The sequence below is a fragment of the Meriones unguiculatus genome, chromosome 4 (assembly GCF_030254825.1).
Source record: "Meriones unguiculatus strain TT.TT164.6M chromosome 4, Bangor_MerUng_6.1, whole genome shotgun sequence".
NCBI lineage: Eukaryota > Metazoa > Chordata > Mammalia > Rodentia > Muridae > Meriones > Meriones unguiculatus.
Window position 1 is genome coordinate 25664422 of NC_083352.1, and position 19741 is coordinate 25684162.

The 19741-nt window shown below is 44.6% G+C and overlaps 1 protein-coding gene across 1 annotated transcript; it reads right to left on the minus strand.

Moving 5' to 3' along the window:
- Positions 1-414: 414 nt before the first annotated feature.
- On the minus strand, positions 415-12798 carry Leprotl1 (leptin receptor overlapping transcript like 1). Its single transcript, XM_021636516.2, has 4 exons — positions 12345-12798; positions 4724-4799; positions 1731-1917; positions 415-719 (listed from the first exon to the last, which is right to left on the minus strand). The coding sequence occupies exons 1-4, from the start codon at positions 12358-12360 to the stop codon at positions 603-605; spliced, it is 396 nt and encodes a 131-aa protein (XP_021492191.1). The 5' UTR covers positions 12361-12798; the 3' UTR covers positions 415-602.
- Positions 12799-19741: the final 6943 nt, after the last annotated feature.

The following is a 19741-nucleotide window of genomic DNA, read 5'->3' on the forward strand; positions in this document are numbered from 1 at the left end:
GCCAGCAACACCAGCAGCCCTTACGGAGGGCATGGGCAGCATTCCTTGGCCCCCTGAGGTATAAATGCAGCTATCTTTGCACTGAATAAATGGTGTACAAGGTATGCCAACGCTCTGCATGTTTGCATTCACCTGGGAGTGATGTCATCCTGACTGAATGAAAACTTACTCATATATATATATATATTATAATGGAGAGTAACTGATTTTTAGAGAAAATATGTACTTTAGCCCATAATACAGCCAGAAGTTCTGAATTCCTAAACCAATGCAAATGGTTATTACATCTTAAAAATGTTTAACATTGCATAATGATTTTAAAAGCAACTCAATAGGGAAAACACGGAAGTAGTTTTGATTCAGCAGGGCGCCACGGAAAGCATAGAGTATAGAGAAGTGGGAAACCAGTCAAGCTTTTCCAAAAGAGAAAATCCTTTTAATCCTTAGCAAGTCCCCGTGGAAACAGTAGGCGTACAATAGTGAGAGGGAGCACCTAGGACACCCCCAGAGGCTTGACACACAACTCAGGGTCACGGCCCCTCCCGTGCACGGACGGCCAACAGACGACGCAAGTCCCTGTGACAACAGTTCAGTAGCTCCCTTCACCACTGCTGCCAGCTGAAGTCATCGCTGCTCCCAAAGACCAGGAAGAAGCCGAGGATAGTCGCGAAGATGACCGTGTTTCCCGTGAGAACCAGTGCGCAGGCTCCCCACTCGATCTACGGCAGGAGGAGAGACACAGTCAGCAGGCGTGCAAGCAAGGGCGACGAGGAGCAAATCGACGCTGTGAGCTGGCCAAGCCTGATCTCGGGTAAAGCGACTTGCAATGCGTTTTTATTTGCCGCTGACTGCAAAGTGGACAGTTAGGAGGTGATGATTATTCCGGTACAAGCTGAGCTTCGCTGATGACCACTGTAGCTTCCTTTGGCTCTGTCTGCAGCCCTGGGGGTCTACCCCAGACCCTGGGCAGGGTGTGCCCGGCTCCTGGAACTCTCTACAATTACTGCTTACAAAGGAAGTTACTCTTAGTCTAAAACCTTGTTTGGAGCAGAGACTGAACTCTGAGTGGTGAAAACATACAGGGGTTTCCTTTGAACTGGCAGAGGGAACAAGCGCCTTGGCCACACCTGCCAGTGTAGCTCGACTCTGCCCCTTACTCCACCTTTCCAGGTCTGGAGGTGTGGCTGGGTGCTGAATCTGCCCTTTCTCCTCTCTCACACTTTCCCAGCTGCCTACGACAAACTTTTCACACCTCTCTGTCTTATGTTAGTGGTTCTCAACCTGTGTGTGTATGGGGGCAAACGCCCCTTTCATGGGGGTAGGGTATCACATATACCACACATCAGGTATTTACACCGCAATTCCTAACAGCAGTGAGATTAAAGTTGTAAAGCAGCAATGCAAATAGTTTTATGGTTCTTCTTCACAAGAACTGTATTAACGGGCTGCAGCATCGCAAGGGTTGAGCCCGGCTGGTTTCGGTTTTACAGGGCAGGCCTAAAGATGCCCTGCACATTTCCAGGGCCCTCTGTGCTACAGACCCAAGCCACACCCTCTGACACTTTCAACCCGACAGCAAAAACAGAGAGCTGGGTGTTGTTTTTTTTGTTTTTTTTTTTATCAGTCCTCTGCATCCTGATGTCTCGCCTCTGTCTTTTAGGCAACAAAACTTTTAAGGAAAAAAATGATCAGCCTGATATAAAAGCATTCACAGAATACGGCAAACTCACCAGATGTGCTCTGGCAAATACGACAGGCAGTCCAAAGGCTGAGACGACAATGCCTGTTGTGAGAAATATGGCGAGTTCCTTACAAGCATTGCTCATGGCATCCGTATCGTCCACTAATCTTCTTGCTATGCAGTACGGAATGGGTGAAAGGATGTAAAAAAACAGAACAAAGAGGGGCCAGTATTGGCTGGAAAAGAAACGAAGTTAGTTGAGTTTTTTGGTCAGCTATGTCACTTTCCAACATACTGAATATCCTTTTGTTTAAAGACCAGAGGAATACTACACGATATTACATAGGCTGCAGCTGAGAACAAAGCCACAAGCTCACGTGAAAAGAGTCAATTCATCCCTATATTTAATTATAGCACAATTATTAAAAATGTCTCACAAAATGCTTTATAAATTAAGGGCCAAAAAAATTTATCTCCCTTTAGTTTATAAGGAGACATACTGAAAATAAGAATATTGTTTTAAAGATTAGAGATCCATGCCTTTGACATTCTGCCTTACCATGTTAAAACACCCATGTTTCCCCTAACTGAAATCAGAATATAGGACATAACCTCATTGCAAAACACAGTTTTTAGTCGTTGTTAATCGTGCTGTGTAGAGGTAATTTCTGGCTTTGGAAACTGCGGTGAAGGAAGCTGTGTAAAGGGGACAGAGAAACTCCTCCCACCTCTCTGTCATGCTTTAACCAGCTATTAAAAATTTTTTACAAGAAACAAATGGTCTTTAAAACTGACAAGCTTAATTTCATACACTGTGGAAATTTATTAGAGTTATCTGTTATGTTTTCTTTTTTAAAGAAGATTTTGTTTGTTTTTTCAAGACAGGGTCTCTGTGTGTAGCCCTGGCTATCCTGGGACTCACTCTGTAGACAAAGCTGGCCTTGAATGCAGAGGTCCTCCTGCCTCTGCCTCCCAGAGCTGGGATTAAAGGCGTGTGCTGCTACTACCAGGCCAAAAAGATTTAATTTTATGCGAGCGGTTTGCATGAATATGTGTGCACCAAGTGTAAACAGTACCCGAAGAGGCCAGGAGAGGCTGCTGTATCTCCTGGAACTGGGGTTACAGGTGGTTGTGAGGTACCACATGGGAGCCGAGCAACTGAACCCAGGTCCTCTGGAGGGGCAGCCAGTGCTCTTAGGCACTGAGCAACCTCTCTAGCCTCTGTTATGTTTTTCTTAATCTTTTCTGAAACATTTTAAGAAAGTAAAAAAAGACTCTAAGTGGAATATATGCTTAAGAAAAAAATCCATACAGTATAGAAACACACACACAAATAAAAAACCAAAAGCTTTCCAACCTGTACTTTTTTTTTTTTAAACCTTTCTAAGGAGCTTCTTGTGGACCCTCCACAATCCATACAAATTTAACCAAGATGAAACTGTATATAATAGCATTTATAGATTTACAGTCTTTCCTTATTCCTTAAAGCTAGTTAGTATCGGCTCTGAAGGTGTACAATAATCTGTTTTCTGGTACATGTACGTCTGGGTGCACTGGTCTGTGTGCATGTGTGTGCACTGGTCTGGAGGTCAGGTAACAACCATGGGTACCATTCCTTTTCACACCCTAACTTTTGTTTGAGACAGGGCTGCTCACTGACCTGAGGCTTGTCACACAGGCTAGGTTACGTGCCCTGGCAAGAATATCGCTATTTACAGTTGCTCTGTCTGTAATAGCAAAAATGCAAAACTGAGGACATCACAAAAGCCCGTCCAAAGCAGGACCCTAGCCCTGGGGTTATAAACACAGACCCTGGTCCTCTGCTTTTGCATATGGGTGAGGGGCTTCGAAACATGTCCTCATGCCTACACAGCAGGCACTTTCTAACTGGCCTCTCCACCCTCTACATCTTCACAAGTGTGGGATGATGCTCATGTGCCACAGTGTATGGATGTCATGGAAGAACCCTGGGTGTCACTTCTTACCTACCTCATTGTTTGAGACGGGGTCTTTGCTGATGTGTACACCGGTCTGCAAAGCTTACTGATTCTCCTGTCTTCACTTTCCTCTCTTTGGAGGAACACTGGAGTTACAGACATGTGCTCCCACACTGGGTCTGGGAATTTGAACTCAGGTCCTCATGTTTCTGTTGCAAGTGCTTTATCCACTATGCCCCATGGTTTAGCTTTGGATGGGCATTTGTGATGTCATCAGTTTTCCATTTTTGCTATTATAGACATAGCAACTGTAAATCGCAATATTCTCACCTACTATATGTATCTTTGTAAGCATTTGCAAGTGAATTTGTATGAAGATTTCTAAGTTCAAGGAACTACAAGACACAGGCGACCTAGTTCCAAGAAACAGCAACTGCCCACTTCCTAACCCCCCTCCCCAAGACTTAGTCCTGTTGGCATCTTGCAGTGCCTGCCAGCTCACTTCCTTTCTCCTCACCAGTAGATTTCATGTAGTTTGGAGTGAGGTTCAGTATGTTTTCACGTGCTTATTAGCAATACAATCTCTCTCCTTCTGTTTGTGGTCCCCTTCACATTAGTCTTTTGAAAACTAAGTTACTTAAATACTAATTTTACAAGTTTTCTCTACTGGGCATGGTGATGAATACCTGGAATTCTAGAACTTGGGAGGCTGGAGCAGGCAGACTGTCAGTGAACCTGGGCAGTGGCTCAATGAAAATTCGTCACGTTCTAGGGAAAGAAGTCACCTACAGCTGTTTTCAGAAGCCGCCTGTGTTACTGTCCGTATAAAGATGTTTTGGATTTTGTCAGCAAATTATCAGCAGGTAACAGGGCTGAGTCTCTGTCACCGGGCCATTACAGAAGCAGGTCATGGCCGAAAATCTCTCTGCCCTGGCATCCCAGTATCTTTACAGATAAATCTGAAGTGATGATCTTCAGAAGAGGGTTACGTTGGTAAATGAACAGTTCTCTGCACTATTTGTATAGAAGAAAACAGAGCCTGTAGTAGGAAGCTTTAGTGGAAGAATTTTACCTTTAAGTACTCAAAAAGAAAAAAGTTACATACTTGTATATTGGAAGGGCGCATCCCAGCATCAAGAACATCAGCCCAATTGCTCCTCCAAAGGACAAACTAATTAAGGCTGCAAAACAAGCAAAAGCCGCAGAGAGATCAATCAGTTACGCTAGGACAGTGCCAGCTTTATTCACCCTCACACCAGGCTGAGCAGCCCTGGAATCCCAGAAGGGAGACAAACTCAACCTTCAAAAGTGAACCGTTAGCAGGGCAAATGGTGGCGCACACCTTCAGCCCCAGCACTCTGGAGGCGGAGGCAGGCAGATCGCTGAGTTTCGAGGCCAGCCTGGTCTACAGAGTGAATTCCGGGACAGCCAGGGCTACACACAGAAACACAAAAGGAAAAAAACCAAACCAACCAACCACCACCAACAAAACAAAAGGGATCAATTAATCTCAGCACTCAGGGACAGAGTCAGGAGGATTCCAACAAACAAAAGGTCAGCTTGAGCTACAGTGTAAGACCCAATATCAAAAAACAAAACGAAATGTGAACTGTCTTCAAAACTGCCAATTACACAGTTTCAGAATAAGCTTCTATGGCACACAGAAAACAAAACTATGCCATAGAGGTTGAGCACTATCCTTAATCCCTTGAAAGGCTCAGAAGTCTGAAGAAACCCACAGATGAAACAAATTTGGTTCCAAGAACTCCCAGTAAGGAACACAACCTGTATGCCAGCTTTGCCCCACTGCTAACAAACAGCACCCACAATTACTGGTTCCATTTCTCAGGTCTATTAAGGCACACAGCATTAATGCTCACCTCTCTCCCCATCCCTATTAACATTATACTTAATCCACAAGTGGGTAAAGCACCTGGGCACGCAGGCTGAGGCATTTCCTGGAATCCACATGGAAAGGGAAGAAGAAAATGAACTCTTAAGTTGTCTCCTGACCTATACACACACCACACACAGCACTCCTTCCCTTGGAGGAGAGGAGGAAGAAGGGGCAGAAAGGCCTCACCAAAACAGAAACACAACGGTACACACAAAGGAGGGAGGGTGGGGGAGGAAACGAGGGACAGAAGAACCTCACCAAAACTGAAACAAAAAAGCACAAAACTGAGAGAGAAGGTTGCACGACCACGGGTAGTTTATTTATGATATGCTTTTTCATTTTAATTATTTAAAAATTAGTTCTTTTTAATTACAAAGGGTCTCGCTGAGTAGCCTTGGCTGACCTGGACTTTGCTATGTAGACCAGGCTGGCCTCAAACTAGATCCATCTGCTTCTGCCTCCCAGAGTGCTGGGATTAAAGTTATATGCCACCATGCCTGCCTCGTTATTATCAATTTTAAAAAACATGAAAGAGATTTACTAGGCAGGCGTGGTGGTGTATGCCTGTCTCTGTGGAGACAGAGAAACCCTGTCTCGAAAAACAAAACAAACAAGAACAACAAAAGAGATTTTCTGTATAGACTTCTTGGTTGACCTGAGTGGAGTTAATTATTGTAATCATGTGATGCTGTTAGTCTTTACAGTTTAGAGCAGTTACTTTGTTGCCGGTTCCCTAAATCCCAGGAGATCTGTGGGATGACAGTGCAGCCCAGGGGACATGGTATGGCCCACGGTCTTCCCACAGCACAGAAGGAAGCTGCCTCCTACTGTAAGAGACACCCTGGAAGGTCCCGGGACCGGGATAGTGTACTTCAAAGTAAGAAACAACTTTATTATGTATAACCAATGATCTAGATTTCAGCCAAGAGAAACGTGATCCATTTAACTTCTCCACAGCTTGCATTTCTGCATCCTCAGTGGCTAAGGGGATGACTTGGTAAGATTTTTGTTACATTTATTATTTAAATTTATTTATTTAGGGTGTGTGCATGCGGAAGTCAGAGCATGACGTGCAGTTGCTCTCTCCCACCACGTGGGGTTTGGGGACTGAACACGGGTCACCAGGTTTAGCGGCAAGCACTTTCTTACCTGTGGAGCCATTTCGGAGGCCCGGAAAGTTAACATTTTAAAAACTAGTACAATCTAACCTTAACGGGAAAGTTAAAATCCAAAGTGTATGTGAGGACCTAAAATTTACCAGGTAAAAAACTGCAGCACACAAACCAAAATTCGTGTGAAAGGGGTCAGAGTCTGCCTAACAGGAGAGAGAGGATGGCCACTGGCAGTGTCTTGGCTGACTCGGTGTCAGCCGGAGTGTTGATACAACATGGTGAACTGACTGTACTTGTTCTGAGTTCTTAACGTTGGTATAGTTTGTATTTCCACTCACTGAGGGAAGACATCAAGGGAATGTTTATTTTATTGTAAATAGCAAAGGGCATTTCAGGCTTACAGGGAGCGCAGCAACTACAGGAGAACATGGAGTTTCCCTCTTGTCCCTCGGGGTCCAGTCTACACACAGGCAATAAAGTCCTCCCGGCTTCTGACACCGCCCTCTTTCCTCTTCTGGAAATCGGTGGCTACTTCACCTCCAAGGCCTCTGAGCGTGTTTGTTCTCCCACATCACAGTTCTTCATTCGTTCAGGAAATACTGACTGACGCCAAACACACAGCAGACACTGGGGACCCAGCAAGGATCTCACTGGCTCCCTCAAGCTCCTGTCTCTCCCACCCTGTTCTGTCTCTCCTCCAGCTATGACTCTTTCCCCTCGGATGTCAACTCAAGAAGTCATGTGTTCCTCAGAGCTACACCAACTCTGCCACTGAATTTATTACTTATTGATTTATGGAGGGCTCTGGACTAGCTCAGGGGTACAGTGCTCGCCTCGTGTGCTTGAGGCTCTCGATTCTACCCCCAGGACCCCTGGATAAATCAACAGCACTCTACACTGGGCTCTGAGTGTGTGCTTCGTGGGTCCTTCCTGCTACTGAAGACCAGCAGGGAGGGGGAGGGGACGCCCCAACGCTGCTTTTGCTTTCATGGTGCTTACATTCTAGGAGGAAAGGAAAACAGCCTTTTAAAATGATCACATTTTATTTATTGTGTGCATCTGCTGATGAGCCATCGTGCTAGCCCATAAAATAATGAACAGTGACGGGGTGTGGCTGTGCCCTCTGATAATCCTAGGACTTTTGAGGTGAAAGCAGGCGGGGATCGGGATTTTAAGGCCAGATTTCATTATATACTGAATTAGACTTCAAGGCCATTCTGGGTTACTTGAGACCCTAATCTCAAAAACAAGCAACCAAGCAAACAGTGAGTCTGCATCAGTTTTATAGTTGCTGAGTCTTCCTGTGGCCACCTTCAACCTAAGCATTTTCACTTTAATTGCTTTTTGTTCCCTGAACTAGGTATGTGTCCATGGACCTTATGTGTGGTCTCTTGCAAAGATGGGAACCCTTTAAGAATAAACTTGTTTTATTTATCTCTGTATCCTCAGGATTTTGTGTAGCGCCTGGCATACAGTATGTGTTCAATAAACACTTAACAAAAAAAAAAATGAGAAAGTGAGATTGAACATTCTGTTTGTTCAGTAAACACGAATTCTTAAAGAAGTTAAAGATTAAAAAACAAAACCAACCAACCAAACAAACAAACAAAAAAAAAACAAATGTCCAGTGATGAACACAAGCAGTAGGATAAGGGGTGGGCATGCAGGTTCCTGACCAGGCATCTTTGATGAGGCAATGACTGGGCAGATAGTCAAGGACAGAAAGAGGTGCAGGTGCATTCTGGGGCCTTTGACTGCAGGCAGCAGCCACTCATCTTTCCTTCCTAAAGCTCCTTTTGTGTTTCTGACACCCATGCCCCAGCTCACACACTCAGTAACAACTGTAGAATGAATGTAGCCTTCTAGAGCATCGTGTCCTGGCCCCTGCTGGGCACTAACTAGTTACCTCAGTAATGGATTTAACTCAGTTCTTCCGCCTACTAATGAGGAAGACTGCCGGGCTGGGATGGTTCACACTCGGGAGGCAGAGGCAGGTAGATCTCTGAGTTTGAGGCCAGCCTGGTCTATAGAGTGAGTTACAGAACAGCCAGGCTACACAGAAAAACCCTGTCTTGAGAGAGAGAGAGAGCGAGAGAAAGATAAGCTAAAAAGCAAGCAAGTCCCCAAACACTGAAGATACTTTTAAAAAGGACATTCTGAAGAAAAAAACCCGTAGTCTCTGAAATGCAGTTGTCAGATAAGTTCACCACTGTAAATTTTACAAAGACACAGAGCTTATCCAGAAGTCATTTACTCAGGGTAACTTGTTCTGCTGGAGGAACAGGCATCAGCAGGGTTCAAGGTGATCCTGGACTACACAGCAAGCTTCAGGCTTGCCTGAGGTACCTGAGACACCAATTAACCAACAACAGGAACAACAATAAGCCCATCGACCCAACAACAAACAAACTCTAAAGCTAGGTATGGTGGAACCATACTTAGCATTGAGGAGGGTGAGGCAGGAGGAACAGGTGTTGGGGGGAGCCTGTGCTACACAAAGTCCCAGGCCAGTGTGGGGTACACATCAAGACTGTGTAAGGAAAGGAAAAGGGATCACCCATGCTCAGTCTTGTGTCTAAATAGTTCTGTGCTCAGAGCCCAGAAAGGCTTTCCTCCCCACAGGGACCACCCTGACTGTGTCTGATGATGTGAAACTTTGTAGGTTTGATATTTTGTTTCCCACACTGAAATTAGCCGTAGATGAAAGACCTGCACGTGGTCAACAACTGGGCCCCCACTGGGCCAGGAGACTGGGGAAACATTTTAAGTCAGGCAGAGAAAAAAGAAGGCCTTTTTCAAAAAAGACTTCCCTCTCAGGAAGAGGAAGCCTGGGGACCTTAAGATGTCTGATGGGAGCTCTACTCTGTGACACACAAAGAACATACATCTAGATTATTTTTTTAAATATATGGGTGTTTCGCCTGTATGTATGTATATATGTACGTATGAATGGCACTGTGTGTATGCCTGGTGCCCACAGAGACTAGAAGAGAGTGTTGGATTCCCTGGAGCTGGACTTACATACAGTTACTAGCAATTATGTGTGTGCTGCTGGGAACCCAACCTGGATCCTTTGCAAGAGCAGCAAGTGCTCTTAACTACTGACTCCAGCCGCCAACAGACTCTTAGAAAATAAGGTCCAAGTTCTTTGAATACAGTCTTAACTGTCTGAGTGAAGGATAGAGGCTGGGCTAATGGGGGGGAGAAAACAGGGCAGTGGGGCTGGGTATCCTGGGGAGGGGTTTCTCCAGTGTGTGCCAGGGGCTGGAGCTGCACAAGGCTGTGTCATCCAAACCCAGCAGGAGAGATGCTCACCAAGAGATGCCACTGCATATATTTTACCCCTTGCAGAAAATAGAAATAAAAACAGGACTGGGCTGGGCTGGATTAAAGGTGGTGCACACCTTTAGTCCCAGCACTTGGAAGGCAGAGGCAGGTTGATCTTTGAGTTTGTGGCTAACATGGTCTACAGAGAGTTCCAGCACAGCTAGGGCTACACAGAGAACCCTGTCTGTAAGAAACCAAAACCCACCACCACCACCACCACCACCACCAAAACCAAAAACAAAACAAAACAACTAACAAATCAAATAAAAAAAAAACCAACTAAAAATGAAGCTTAGTTTAATGAAGAGGAGGAAAAAGGGAAAATGATGAGAATCTACGTGTAGAGGCACATGCCCACGATCCTAGCAAGAAGGCCGAGGCAGGTCCAGTGTGGGTTCCAGGTTAGCCTGTACTAAATAGTGTCTCCAAAAGAGCAAATACACAAAGTCAACCTAAAAGACTTTAAAATAAAGAAATCAAGCAACCAAAAGATAAGGTTCCGGCACTGAAACACATTTAAAACTCAAGCTTCTATTACAGCTACTCTATCAATGCTGTAAGAAAATTATTATTTTACAATATTCACTTTTTTTTTTACAAGTGTGTGTGTGTGTGTGTGTGTGTGTTTGTATGTGTCAGTGAGGTGCCTACCAAGCTGGAGTTACAGGCCTTTGTGAGCTGCTTTGGGAAGGTGCTAGGATCTGAACTTGGCTCTTCTGTTAGAGTAGTAAGCTGGGCCATCTCTCCAGCCCATTAAATTACCAATGTGTTTATTTATACAAGATCAAATCCCTTTCAAGTACTCACATGAGAGAAAGCAAGCTCTGTGGAACTGTTTGGGGGAGTCAAAATGCCCCAGGGTCATATTTCCATGCATTCAATACTCAATATTTAAAAGAGGTTCAAAACAACTCATTCGACATCTCATCTCTTAAGTCATTACAGATAAAAAGCAGTCAAGAGTAAATTAACTGCTCCCCAAACCAGTAATGTTTCTTCAGTCTTATGACATTGGCAACTATGCGGCTTATTTTATATAAATGGCGTCCTAAGTGACACACCAGTAAGGTAAGAATTCATAGTCATTGAGTGATGCAACATTTGGAAGATGAAAAATACAGGAGTGTGGTTTCTACTCCCAGGGCCTCCAGGCCAGGGACGGAACAGCCCAATTACCTAGCAAAAATTCTCTCGTGAATTCTTCAGGTGATGATGGTTCTGTGGCTACAAAGACACAGGTGAAGGGGTCAAGTTCCCCAGTCTGGGAGTTAACAGAAAATATAATTCACCACAAAGTAACAGGCAACTATCTCAAGAAATAGGTAATGGTCTCTACAGCAACACTCCTTAATAAAAAGGCAATATAAAGGCCAAAAGGAAGAAATATCTTGCTAAACAATTGTAACTTTAAAACACATTGAAATCTTTAAAAAGTAAATCAAATTCGGTCGAAGTCACTGTCACCAGATTAACGTTATCCAGATTTGGAGAATCACACGGCTATTTTCTTTAGAGGAACACAGGCAACATCCTAAGAACTACAGCATTTTCCAATAACTTCCCTTCACATTCGGATTTGACACGGTCTATTATAGTTCAAAAGAAGATCTTAAAGTATCCTAGTTGCTCAGACGACAAGGTTCTCTCTGAGAAAAGAAATGTTTTTCAGCCACCGAGAATAAAAGAGACACCAGAAAAAAAAAACGTGACCCCGAGGAAGAGCTCAACCAAAAATCGCCCTTACCAGCGAGGTGGAAGTACCACTCTCCAACTATTTTTATTTCCTACTAGGCTGACTACTGTAGAAAGCAGGTCAAAGCAAAGTGATCTGCTGATAAGTAAACAGAAAACTTTGCTTCTAACCCCAGGGCAAGGCTACAGGGCAAAAATCCCCTCTCTCTGAAGAAAACACCGGAATAGATAAGTTATCTTTCCTCCAGGTGTAAATTACCTTATCTTTTAAGAACAGCCACAACTAAAAAAGTGTCAACTTGCACTTGTGGGGAAAGCAAGCCTGAAGCACCCTGGGTTAGCATCCGGGCTCTGCTGCACCGTATCAACACCGAACACCAAGATGCATCGGCTTCAGAGGCAGGGAAAGATGGTGCACCGGTATCCCGGGAGCGGATGCAGAGCCCAGGCTTCGGGGAGGACCGCGCTCGCGCCTCGCGTGGGAAACCGCACTGGTGTGCCGTGCACGGCATCCCTCCCGACCGCAGCCCTCAATGTCTGAGGGTGCAAACTCGCGCAGAACGCGTCGGTGGCTGGGTCGCCCGGTTCTGGTCCAGGGGCAGAGCGCGACCGCCTGAGGAGCCGGGCTGGTTCGTCCCCACGCCGCCCCGCCCCGTCCCCGCGGCCCCGTCCCCGCGGCCCGCGCCCCCCAGGCCCACCTTTGATGCCCGCCATGGCGGTGACGTCGCTCCTGGCTCCACGACCCGGGCGGTGGCCCGGAGACCCGAGACGCGCGGCGGCGGCCAGACAACACCCGGAAGTGCACGACGCTGCACTTCCGCCGGCGGCTCGCGCGGGGGCGTGGAGGGCACGCGGGGCCGGTTCGGGGCCGGCCTTGTTCCTTCGGGGCTGCGGGGCCGGCCCGGACGTGCGGGGCGGGTCTGCGGGATCCGGGAAGCAGCGCCTGCCCCGAAGTCTCCCCCGGGGCTCGGGAAAAGAGCTTGAGCAGCTCGTGAAGACCCGGCCGCTGTGTTCGCGGGCTCACTTCGCCGTCCGCACGGCGAGCCCATTCCTCCTCTCACCGGCCAGTCCGCGACACGGGAAACGGGGGGTCTCTGCTTCCCTCCTCGGGTTCCTACACGGATCGGGACTCGGATGAAGCCCTCCTCCCCGCGCCCCCCATTTGGGTGCAGCGGGCCGAGGCATGGATGGGGCTAGTAAAGATTTATCCTCTTGGGAGTCTCTTCTTGGTGACAAGAGGGATGGGGGCGGGGAAGCCCCGCAGAGATCCAGTATATTTATGTAAGCTTCCCACATATCATATGCTGGGAAACCGGGTAGGCATTAGGATGAGCAAAAACCAGGTGTAGTTTCTGCTCTCGGGTGGCTCGCAAACTAGAAAGAGAATACTCAAAAAGTAAGAGTGCAACGAAGATACCCGCTAATTAGGATTTCCACTCCAAAATATACCACTTTGGCATAAAGATTACTTCAGCTGAAGACAGAAGAGGAACTGGCTGCTCTCCTCTTTTCTGTACAAAAGCAGACCATAAGTTTCTCCTTGTAAAGGTAAAGGAGCTTCCCTGTGTTACATACAAAGGTATTTGCAACACATTTTTTTTCCCATTTGCAAATATTTTCACTTCTGAGGAAGAGACAGATGTCTCGGTAAGCAATTGGAGTCTGTACAAATATTACAGAATTATACCCTTATCTTCCTTTAGTTTCCTTCCGAAAGCCCGAACTTTTTCCATCTAGTCACTTTCCCAAAATGTATTCCCTCTTGTTAAAATGCCCCGTAGGCTCTCAGACCTAGCCAGTTAGATTTTCCCTTCTTTGGAGCCTTGCTAAGCCTGTGAAATAAACTTTCCCCTTTAAATCTGCCTTATGGTTGTTTAATATTCAGGTCTCAGCTCTTGAAACTGAAAAGGCAGAGCAAACCTTTATCTTATTCTAGGAATACCTAGGAGTTAGGAAAGGTGGGAAACAGACTTCCGGTTTGATCTGACGATTTCTCTCAGTGGGAACGCAAAGTTGATTTGTTTACGTGTCGGGTAGGGCGGAGTGGGAGGCGTGCTTTGCCAACAAATGGAGCAGGGAGCTTGTAAAGCTGGAGAGAAGAGAAGCCAATGGCTTAGCCAGGGTTATTGTAGGCCCTATCCAAGAACTCCTGGAATTTGTACTTACTTGGACTCAAAGGGAGTCACCCTATGAATTAATTAGGGAGAAATGAAACTGGGAGGCAGGAACACATGGACATATCAAGATCATATCAGGAGAACCAGGCCCAGGAATTTATGGGGCAGAAAAGATGGTGAAAGAGTGTAACTCTTATCTGAACCCCATAAAGTTTCAGATCCTTAACACTGCAGTGACCTGCTTCTATACCAGCCTATCATAGAATACCTGGCCAGAGCATTAAAAATTAGGTTCCTTGGGTTACTGAGCTAAAAAGTTTAAAACATATCAGGCCAGTTGACCTTGCTGCTTCTAGAGAGATCCAGCCAGCTGCAGGGAAGAGCTGACCTTGCTGCTCAGGAAATATATCATTGCCAGGAAACCAGCCCAGATGGCCCCCAACTCTTTCCAACTTATAGCTTTTTTTCTGAAAATAGCACAGACTGAGCTCATCACCCCTCTTAGCCCAAAGCCTGCCGCTCCCCCCCTCCAGCCCCTGCAAGAGAAAGAACAAAGAAAGCCAGAACTGCTCATGGTTTTAGCATCTTCCCACTGCAAATCCTTTCTGAAATGTAGCCTCTCCTTTTCTGTTTTAACCATTGGAAGCCTGCTAGGCTGGAATCCCTCTGCTTTGGGTGCTCTGGGAGGGACTGGGGCCTATAAATCACCCACGATCTGGAGCTCCGGGCTCTCTGCTGAATACCAATGCCTTGGTGTCTGTGAGAGTCCCAGATTGAGCTGCAGATAAAGATTCTTGTGTGTTTTGCCATGGACTCGACCCCTGGTGGTCTTCTGGGGGTCTTGCGAGTTGGACATAAGTCAAGGACGAAGGACTTCCTGACTCTGTTTCCCACTGTTGACTGAGTGTACTCCACTGCCTACCTCGCCACCTCTTCATATTTTGGGACCTGGAGCTAATCCTCCATTTCCTGTTCTGGATCCAGTCTGGCTTATTCCCAATGCAGCTGTTTTTTGCAGCTTTTTTCTCAAACCTGATTTCCAGTCTGGTTCATTGTCTTAGCAAGACAAACTTGGTCCACTCCTTAAACCACTTGAACTTTGCTTCAGTCTTTAACTTCATTCTATACTCCATGTATATGTATAAAGTCACGTAAGTGTATTTCTGTATGCGTGTGATATTTGGGTTCATATTAAGATTGGAATAAAAGACTTGAATTCAGCTGGGTGCGGTGGTGCACACCTGTGGTCCCAACACTAAGGGAGGCAGAGACCTGTGAGTTCGAGGTCAGTCTGGTCTACAAAGTCCAGGACAGACAAGGCTACACAGAGAAACCCTGTCCAGAAAACCAAAAACAAAAAACCAAACCAAACAAAAAAACCCTAGAAACAAAAACTTGAACTCTCCTAGTCCAAGATACCAACGTAGGCAGATTTTTATGGTAAATTTCTGCCACTTAATCACTAAACTTGGGCTAAAGAGATCGCTGAGCGGTTAAGAGCGCTGGCTGCTCTTCCAAAGGACACAGGTTCAATATCCAGCATCAACATGGCAGCTCACAGCTGTCTGTAACTCCAGTTCCAGGGGATCTGACACCCTCACACAGATAGATGGAGGCAGAACACCAATGCACATAAAATAACAAACCATTTTTAAAAAGGAACCATTAAACTTTGTAAATTTATTATTCAATAAATTCTGACATATTCACATTGTGGAAAGACCCAAAGTGCTTATCAATGTTTCTGGCATTGTACTCCAGACATAAAATTGTGAAGAAGTCAATGATTCTGTCTCAAATGTTACCATGCCTGCTTTCCTTTTGTTCTGTGGTGTTCCATTTTTGAAAGCAGGAATGGCTTCGTGTGCATTGCTGATCAATGGTGACGATTGTGGTTGTAAAGTGATACATTCACATCTTTGTGAGGAAGATTCCAGATGCTCCTGTGCTTAAATTGTATTCCCTAATTTACGTTAAATATTGAGCATTAGATGTCTTTGATGACAAAGGGAAACTCAGACTGTGTATTTGGTCAGAGTCACAGAATTATAGGACATTGCCCTCCTTTAACTTTCCCAGGAGACTGGAGTCTTTGTAGCAAAAATTCAAACAAAACAAAACACCACAATCACCACTTGAAGGTCTAGTTCAGTCTCCTGATAATGTCTAAGAAGCAAAACAAATCCAACCAACCCAACATTACCACTAATCACTCAAATGGCTAATTTGGTTTTCTGATACTGCTAGGGACTGGAAACTTAAGATCTTAAAGATGTTGTTTTCAAATGTCGTATTCAAAGATCACCTGTAACAGAATTCTTTGGGATGCTATTTTAACTCCCAGATTCTACTTTACATTATCTGAGCATTACATTTACATTACATTACTTTTGTGGGCAAAGCCCAGAAATCTAAAATGTTCCGATGCATCTTGAAAATAATTGCTGTGAAAACTATGGTTGAAAATCATTGCCCCCAAAAGAGAAGATGGTTAGAAGCTTTCTTCAGTTTTTCAAGTTTGTTTATGATAAATGTCTGCTAATGATAAATTGTTTAAGTGTTCTTTAAGTATTTTATATAATAGTTACTCTTTGTTACTTTTCATGACTTCCTAACATCTGAAGTTAAGCCACAGAGATGGGGTCAGAGGGGAGACCACAGATGGGGTCACAGAGATGGGGTTAGTTGTCAGCTGCTGTGTATCTAGTGCTTTAGGAAATGTTTGGAGCTGGACAGATAGCTCAGAGCCTTTGGTGCCCTTGTAAAGAATTTAGCACCATACAGTGGCTTATAATCACTTGTAACTCTAGTTTCAGGAGATCCAATTCCATCTTCTGGTCTCTGGGGCACCAGGCAAACGTGCTACAGATACATACATGCAAGCACTCACACGTATGCGTAAACAATTCCTTAAAGGAGATGTACTTTAATATTTTTTTCATCACTATTAGGTGGGCATTCTAACTCTTACAGACCAACTCACACAAAGCATAGAGTTTTAGTTTTTGCTAAAAACACTTTTATTATGGAAAAGCTTAAATACTGTATGTGAAAAGTACCAATAATAGTATGGTAAACTCCTACATACTGTTGTAGTAAATGTCTATTAATATTATTAATTTATATGATTGTTATAGTGGTTATTTTTAACTTGCTATCATATCAATAAAAGACACAGACACCTGTTAGATTAATATGCCTCAAACTCTGGGGTGGGGCAGATAATAACCCATGAAGCTATATTGTTACCTCCCAGCTTCCCATGCCATTTGTTTTAATTATTTCTATCTGGGCTACTTCCCCTCCATAGTCCCCATAAATACTTGCAGAAGCTTTTTATGTAGGCTGCTTCTCTCCATAACGAATCCTTAGAGCAAAGTCCTCCAGACCACATGATTCTTTCTTACCCTCATCTATGGCGGGTGATTCTGCTCTCTTCTCTTCTCCCGTCTCTCTCCCTTCCTCCACCCCCCTCCTGAGATCCTTCTGATCCAAGCCCCTGAACCTTAGCTCTGACTACCTTTCTTCTGCCCTGCCCACATGTAGGCCTTTATTCAGCCAATCAGGGATAATTTTTGAGGTAAGGTTACACAGCATCACTTGGTATACATGAGAGTTCGCTTGTAGAACAGTAAGAATCTCAGGGCACATGCAATCATTTAAATACAAAGCACGAGAGTACACTGTAACAACATGCCATGAGGAACTTCCAGTTCTCAACAATAGTGTTGCTTTATTTATTCTCCCTACCTATGTCCCCTCCTCCGAATGGTTTTCATTGTATTCTGAAGCACATTCCAGACACACTTGCATTGAGTCTGTGTGTGTGTGTTTTTGTCTATTATAGAAAGAATTGATTCGCAGCCGGTGAGCTGGTGAATCTCACATGACTACATGGGATTTGAGACAGGCACCTGAAGTGTGGGCTGGTTGTATATACTTAGCCCTGAACCTATGAGATCTGACACTATCTCCAAGGAGATATACCAGAATCAGAATGATGTTACGAGAGCAGAGTGGTGTCCAGTTGAGAACTGTTTGCCGTGTAGACAAATTCTTCTGTAACACATTAGATCACAGAAATGTTCTACTCTGTGGCAAGAGAGAGGAGGAATTTAACCCCTTCCCCCTTCCCATAGGCTCATGTGCTTCTGAACGGATCTTATCTAACCATTCTTTTTATTATGGCCATACCCATCATATCACCCGTTTTCTTGTTTAGGGCATCAATTATTCATTTAGCTCAGTTGCCATTAAAATATAAATTAGGACACCCTTTCATGCTTTTAAATCAATCTATAACTATAAACGGCACATGGAGGGGCCTCAAAAAACAGAAGTTTTCTTGTAAAGGTGATTAGGTGATTCTACATTGCAAAATACAAAAGCTACTTTTATTCTTGCTTCAATTTTCCAGTAAGGGACCATTATTGTTCATTTTTATCTCCTTTTCCTTTACCTTTTTATTTTCTCTCTGTTGTGCACTGTGTGTGTGTAGGGGGTGGGGAGAGGCATACCATGGAGAAGTCAGAGAACAACATGGAATTTTCTCCTTTTTTATCTTTATATGTTGTGTTTATAACATCTGACCAAAAGCAACTTGAATTTATTTCATCTTATAGCTCACAGTTCCTCACTGAGGAAAGTCAGGGCAGGAACTCAAGGCAGGAACTGAAGCAGAGACCAGGGAGGAACACTGTTTACCAGCTTGTTGTCTCTGGCTTGCTCAGCCTGCTTTCTTATACCACCCAGAACTACTTGCCCCTGTTGTGGCATGACCCCCAGTGAGCTGGGTCCTCCCACACCAATTATTAATCAAGAAAATAATCCTACAGACTTTCCTACAGGCCAATCTGGTGAGATTCCCCAGATGACTTTAGCTGATGTCAAACAAACAAACAAACCAACCAACCAACCAGTTTATTTGGGTGTCAGGGGTCAAATTCAAGACTTTTTAGCAAGGCCTTTATCTGTAGAGCCACCTCACTGCCCTCTCTTTCTTTTCTTTTTTTTTTTTTTAAGCAAAATTCTCTTTTCAGATTATTTCTAGGATCTTCTACTCAAGATAGAAACAGCAGTATTCCCATAGCTTGGTCCTGTTATACCCAGTTCGAGAGCCCCCAAAAGATCTACAGGAATCGACTCCATTGCAAAACACATGAGGGTCTTTTTATTGTAAATTACAAGCTGCACATAGTTCAGCCCTTAATAATAGCTGCTAATTTTTAATCTTTTTGGTCTCTCAGTCCTTCCCTCCTCTTTGCCTTGTTTAAATTTTATGCCTACCTGCCTCTTTCTATTGCAGTAAATCTGGCCAGACTCACACTGGCCTTGAAGTTTGGGTGTGCCGATCTTTTGTCTACCTGGCCAGCTTGCTTGGATACTTAATACCCACCATAAAGTCAGCCAAATTAAGAACAGAATTCTCTATTATCTTTGCGGTATTTTAAGATTGCTGGGTTCCATTCAAAGCCTCCCATTTCCTGGCCCCCTCTGTTCAGAAAATTACTTTGCTTCACTGGCCTTGCTTGCCTATCTCATGCCTCCAATTTAAAAATTCTGCAGTGTATCTCGCTACCCACTACAGTACCTCCCTGGTAGGTACTGACAAGTGTGTTAAATGCTAACCAAAAAATAGGCTGAGTGCATGACTGACAGCTCCTCAAAACATAGCCAGAGGGGGTGGGGCGAGAGGGGGTGCGGTAAAGGGATGGCGGGGGTGGGGTGGGGGGGTGGGGGGGAACGAGGGTGTTATCCATCAAGCCCCAGCCTCTGGTTAGATCCTTGCTTTTTTTTTTTTTTTTAAGGTGAAGGTTTTTTTTTTTTTTTTTTTTTTTTTTTTTTTTATCATTCATGTCTCAAGCTTCAAAGTCATGTCATTTCCTGGGCCCTACCATTTCCAGAATTTGCCTCTCAGTGCCTATTATCCTGTTACATTTTTGATCACAAAATTACCACTACCTATTATTTTTGTTTGT

Bases quoted from the DNA above. Each gene is read 5' to 3' on its own strand.
- Leprotl1 (XM_021636516.2), bottom strand. The intron at 1,918-4,723 runs GTATGTAACTTT...TTTCTTTTCCAG, and splicing joins TGCGCCCTTCCAATATACAA to CCAATACTGGCCCCTCTTTG. The intron at 720-1,730 runs GTGAGTTTGCCG...CTCCTGCCGTAG, and splicing joins TATTTGCCAGAGCACATCTG to ATCGAGTGGGGAGCCTGCGC.